Source organism: Penaeus japonicus, unplaced genomic scaffold, assembly GCF_977035675.1.
Source record: "Penaeus japonicus unplaced genomic scaffold, GWHDUDI00000001_assembly GWHDUDI00000005, whole genome shotgun sequence".
NCBI lineage: Eukaryota > Metazoa > Arthropoda > Malacostraca > Decapoda > Penaeidae > Penaeus > Penaeus japonicus.
The window spans coordinates 31,854,173-31,859,172 of record NW_028234407.1 but is presented as its reverse complement, the minus strand read 5'-3'; the positions used below and the strand labels follow the sequence as shown (position 1 = coordinate 31,859,172).

The window sequence follows — 5,000 nt, the reverse complement described above, 5'->3', positions numbered from 1 at the left end:
AGCGAGTGCTTCTTAGTCAGTTCTGAGCCACAGTGTAGGAAGACACCAAGGTACAGTGCCCTTAATCTTGCAGAGAGTGCCCCATTTCCTACAGAAGTGCCAAGACATACTGCAACTGGATGTACTGATTATAACTTTGACCGGAAGCTCATAGTTGGTATTTCTAGGAATTGCTCTGCGTAGGGTGAGCAGATAATAAGATAATCTTGAAAGCTTGTGACAAAGATGAATAAGTCGGTGGTATGTGAGATATCTTGAAATAACATCGGATTCAACATTTTGCGGATGGTGTTCATTGTGCCAAGTGTTAAAAAAATAAATAAATAAAATAAAAAGGTATGAGTGAGCATGATTAAATCCACAATGTAAAGTATATGGCTGACTTTACAATACTTCACCAGACTTACATTTTTTTTTCGAAATTCCGACAGAAATGTCATATGGACACGTGGATGATGTATATTGCATTTTGGAATGATTTATCATCATCCGTACATTTTGTTACACGTGTCAGCAAAGTTTTTTTTTTTTTTTTTTTTTTTTTTTTTTTTTTTTCTTAAATTTCGAGAGGTAAATAAAATTCCTTTACCGGTACGATGGACTCTCCCATGACGATGTTTTCCTGCAACACCGTATCACTTGCGTGTTTGCTCGTACGTCCTTTGTTGTCTAACTGAGGCTGTACTCGCATGTAATATTTTGTGGAGTGTAAGGTATTCGCAACGTGAGCTTGAGTCAGAAGAATCATATGAACACAGAAAGCCAACTGTGAAGCATATAGTTTATATGTGCACGTCTTTCGTTGAGGTGGATTTATATTACTATATTAATTTTGTAAATCACAAAAAACTTAAACCTCAGTGATTTATTGAGATGGTGAAAAGAATCTTGTAAAGACTGATGTCGAAATAAATACAATAAGATTTTACATCAAGATTAAATTGAAACAGGTGACAAGATGAAATGTTATACATTATTATTATTTTCGCTATGTATTTCCCACTAGACATTTTTTTTTTTCGAAATGTAAATGTTTTCATCTTATAAACTCATCTTAGACGTTTAAAAACCAACATCTGATATGTTAGCTTCACTAGCAGACAACGCACATCCTACAGCAGTAAGAAATATTTAACATTAAAATTAACACACCACCGTACAATGAGAACACACATCAAGGATATCAAGAGAATTTGTTAATATAAGACAAACAATGCAATATCTGCTTGACAAGAAAAATTAAAATTGCAATTTCCTTCTCCCTTCATTGTCGGAATCCTTTCATTCTGCAGAAAAAGATCTTTACCTTTTAAAGAAGAACATTCTAAAACTGAGAATAATCAAACCGGTGAAGGTAAAAAATAAACATGATTAAAACCTTGCTAACGAAGGTGGACCAGACAAGAAGAAATAGTGAATAACAAGGGAAGGGGTAACGAAAGGAGGGAGAGGGGAGGAAAGGGTGGAAGGGAAGGAGTGAAAGGGTGGAAGGGAAGGAGTGAAAGGGGGAGGGTGTAGGAGAGAGAGTAGGGGTGAGGAAAGGACGTGAGTGGAAAGGAAAGAGGTGAAGAAAGAAGGGAGAGAGGAGAGGGGAGAGGAGGAGTGAGGAGAGAAAGGAAGAGGGGAGAGAGGGGAAAGGGGAATAATCAAACCGATGAAGGGAAAAAATAAACATGATTAAAATCTTGCAAACGAAGGTGGACCAGACAAGAAGAAATAACAAGGTATATAGAAAATAATACTAAAGATAAACGTATTGATACCAGACGATTAAATGTTTAGGATATTTAATGTCTTTTAAGGTTTTATTGATCAGGGAAATGACAGATACGATAATCGGTAACCATTGGTGCGTTGATATTAAAATTGATATGTAGATAGTAATAGTAATAATCGGAGTTATAGTTGCAAACATAATAATAATAATTTTAGAAAAAGAAAAATACAATAACATCGCTGATAATAATGATAATGATTAGTATTGATAAAAACAAAAATAATAATATTGGCAGTAATAGATTATTAAATACAATAATGATATTAATCATAATAACAATAAAAATGATGATAATAAAACAAGGATAACAAAGATAAAAATAATGTTGGTAATAATATCTATAACATTGATAATGGTTATATCAATGATGGTAATAAGGGTGATGTTAATAATATTAACAATTGTCATATAAGTAATGATGATAATAACACCAACAACAATAATACAAAAAATAATCGCGACTGTGATAGCACATTGATAATGATGATAATGATAGTGGTATTAATAATGATAATGATGATATTTGTAATGAAGATGATCATAATAATGATAATGATTATTCTTACTATCATTTTTATGATAATAATAATGAAAATAAAGATAATAAATATAATGATAATAATAATTATTATTGTTACTATATCTTTTATGATCTTCTCAGCTTATCCCTATTCGGGGTCGCCGTTTTTGATGAGCTTTCTCCAAGTATTCCTATTGTATACTTTGTTATATCATCTATGTTCTTTTCCTTCAAGTCCCCTTTTGTACAATCTTTCCATCTGGTTTTGAGTATACCCTTTCTTCTACTCCCTTCTATTTCCATTTCCATAACCTCTCTCCCAACATGTTCTTCACCCTCCCTTCTCTTTACATGGCCAAACCACCTCAGCCTAGACTCTTGGATTTTCTTTGAGACTTCCCCTACTTTGGCTGTCCCTCTGATATATTCATTTCTGATCCTATCTTTCCTGGTAACTCTTGACATCCACCTAAGCATTTTCATCTCTGCCACATCTAACTTTCTTTCTTCTTTATGTTTAAGAGGTGCTGTTTCCAGGCTGTAGGTTAAGGCTGGTCTAACTACGGTTTTGTGTACCAATCCTTTAAGTTTAACTGGCACTCTTTTATCGTAAATGACCCCTGACACCTTCCTCCAGTTGTTCCATCCACACTGAATTCTATGAGTGACTTCCCTTTCCATCCCTGTACTTTCATCTACCATAGACCCAAGGTATTTAAAAGTATTTGTTCTTTTCAAGCTATTTCCATTCAGTTGTATTGAGGCCAATTGGTCACCCATATCAGTTGAGAAGTACTCTGTTTTAGACCTGCTAATTTTCATGCCTCTACTCTCTAATGCACATCTCCATTCTTCTAACTTGGTTTCTAATCCTCTTCTACTTTCTGTTATCAACACTACGTCATCTGCATATAAAATGCACCATGGTGGGTCCTCCCTAACATTTTGAGTAATAACATCGAATACAATATTAAATAATAATGGGCTAAGTGCTGACCCCTGGTGTAGACCAACCTTCACATGGAAGTTTTCCGTTGTTCCTACTGTGCTTCTAACTCTAGTAGTAACATCCTTATAGCATTCTTTGATAACCCTTACATACTTTTCTTGCACTCCTCTTTCACGTAGCCCTCTCCAAACCTCCTGTCGTGGCACCCTATCATATGCTTTCTCCAAATCGATGAATACCATATGTAAGACTTTCTACTTTTCCTGATATTTTTCCATTATTTGCCCAAGGGAGAAAATACCATCAATTGTCCCAAGTCCTTTCATAAAGCCCAGTTGTTGCCTACCAATTTCCACCACTTGCCTAAGCCTACTGTCCAAAATTCTTTCAAACAACTTTAAGGTGTGTGACATTAATTTCATCCCACGGTAATTTTCACAGCATTGTATATCCCCTTTCTCTTTAAAAATTGGTATTAGGGTGCTTTCCCTCCATTGTTCTGGTATGGCTTCTTTTTTCATAATTTGTTTCATAAGTTCGTGCAGAAAACTAATACCATCCTGCCCTAAAGCTTTTCCAGTTTTCATCTTTTTCAGGGCTATTCCTACCTCCTGTCTAGTTACCTCAGCTATCTCTTGGTTATTTGGTTCTCCATCCTCTCTAACTAGTCTCTCATTTTCCTCATTTAATAGTTTTTCATAGTATTCCTTCCATCTAGTTAGTATATCCCTTTCTTTCTTTATTATGTTACCGTTTTCATCTCTCATTTGTCTAATATGCGTTATATCTTTTGTACTTTTATTTCTTGATTTAGCTAATTTGAAAATCTTTCCTTGTCCTTCTTTAGTGTCTAAATCTTCGTACAGTTTGTTATATGCTTCTGACTTTGCAATAGCTACTGATTTCTTAGCTTCCTTACATCTTATTCTATATGTTTCCTTATCTGTTTCAAGTTTACTTTCTTCCCACTTTTTCTTGGCAGCCCTCTTTAAGTTAACTTTTTGTTGTACGTCTTCATTGAACCACCAGGTCTCCTTATTTTCCCAATTTTTTCCACTGCTCTCTCCTAGGATTTCTTTACCTGCTATTAAGATGTTTTTACTCGTTCTATTCCACCATGCATTGACATCTTCCATGTTAACATCAATAACATTTAGAATTCTAATCTTAAATTGTTGTTTTAAATCCTGCTCCTTCAGCTTGAACCACTAAATTTTTCTCTGTGTCCTAACCCCTCTTTTCTGCTTTCGGGCAACAGCTATTGATAGGTCTAACACAACTAGGCGATGCTGTATTTTTTATGATAACAATGATAAAACATTGATAATAATGATAATAACAATTGATAATGATAATAAAAATTAATAATAATAATAATAATAATAATGATAATGGTAATAATAAGAGTTATTATTATTATCATATAAAAACAAAATATTACGTTATTACAAACTTGATAAGATATTAATTTACGTAATTTTGAGGACAATCATTTTTTACCGATTTAATCCATTATCTTTATATCAATTTTATTACTTTTATTTTGAAAAATACCATTCACCCTCTGCCTTATAATTACAGAGCGACATTCTTTCAGAAACAAGAATATTGTTTTGGGCCAACGCTACGATGCTGAGATCTCTGATCATAATCTCTTTGCTTGGCGCTATTGCAACTTCCCCTGTAAGTTTCCGACGGTGCAGTTGTACCATATAGTAAGGATATATGCTTCGTATCTGAATATGTGTGTGTGT

At 34.0% G+C, this 5,000-nt stretch overlaps 1 protein-coding gene across 3 annotated transcripts in view; it reads left to right on the top strand.

Moving 5' to 3' along the window:
• Pif2 (PFTAIRE-interacting factor 2) overlaps positions 1–5,000 on the top strand; it is a 20,508-nt gene that overhangs the window by 31 nt on the left and 15,477 nt on the right. The window contains exons 1-2 of one of the 3 annotated variants that reach the window (XM_086537259.1): positions 1–50; positions 4,844–4,929. The exon at positions 1–50 is cut by the window's left edge and continues 31 nt beyond it. In XM_086537259.1, coding sequence (XP_086393385.1) covers positions 4,876–4,929 — 54 coding nt within the window. In that variant the 5' untranslated portion in view covers positions 1–50; positions 4,844–4,875. Of the gene's footprint in view, positions 185–4,827; positions 4,930–5,000 lie in introns of all 3 variants that reach the window. The other 2 variants (XM_086537261.1, XM_086537260.1) reach the window with 2 other exon arrangements.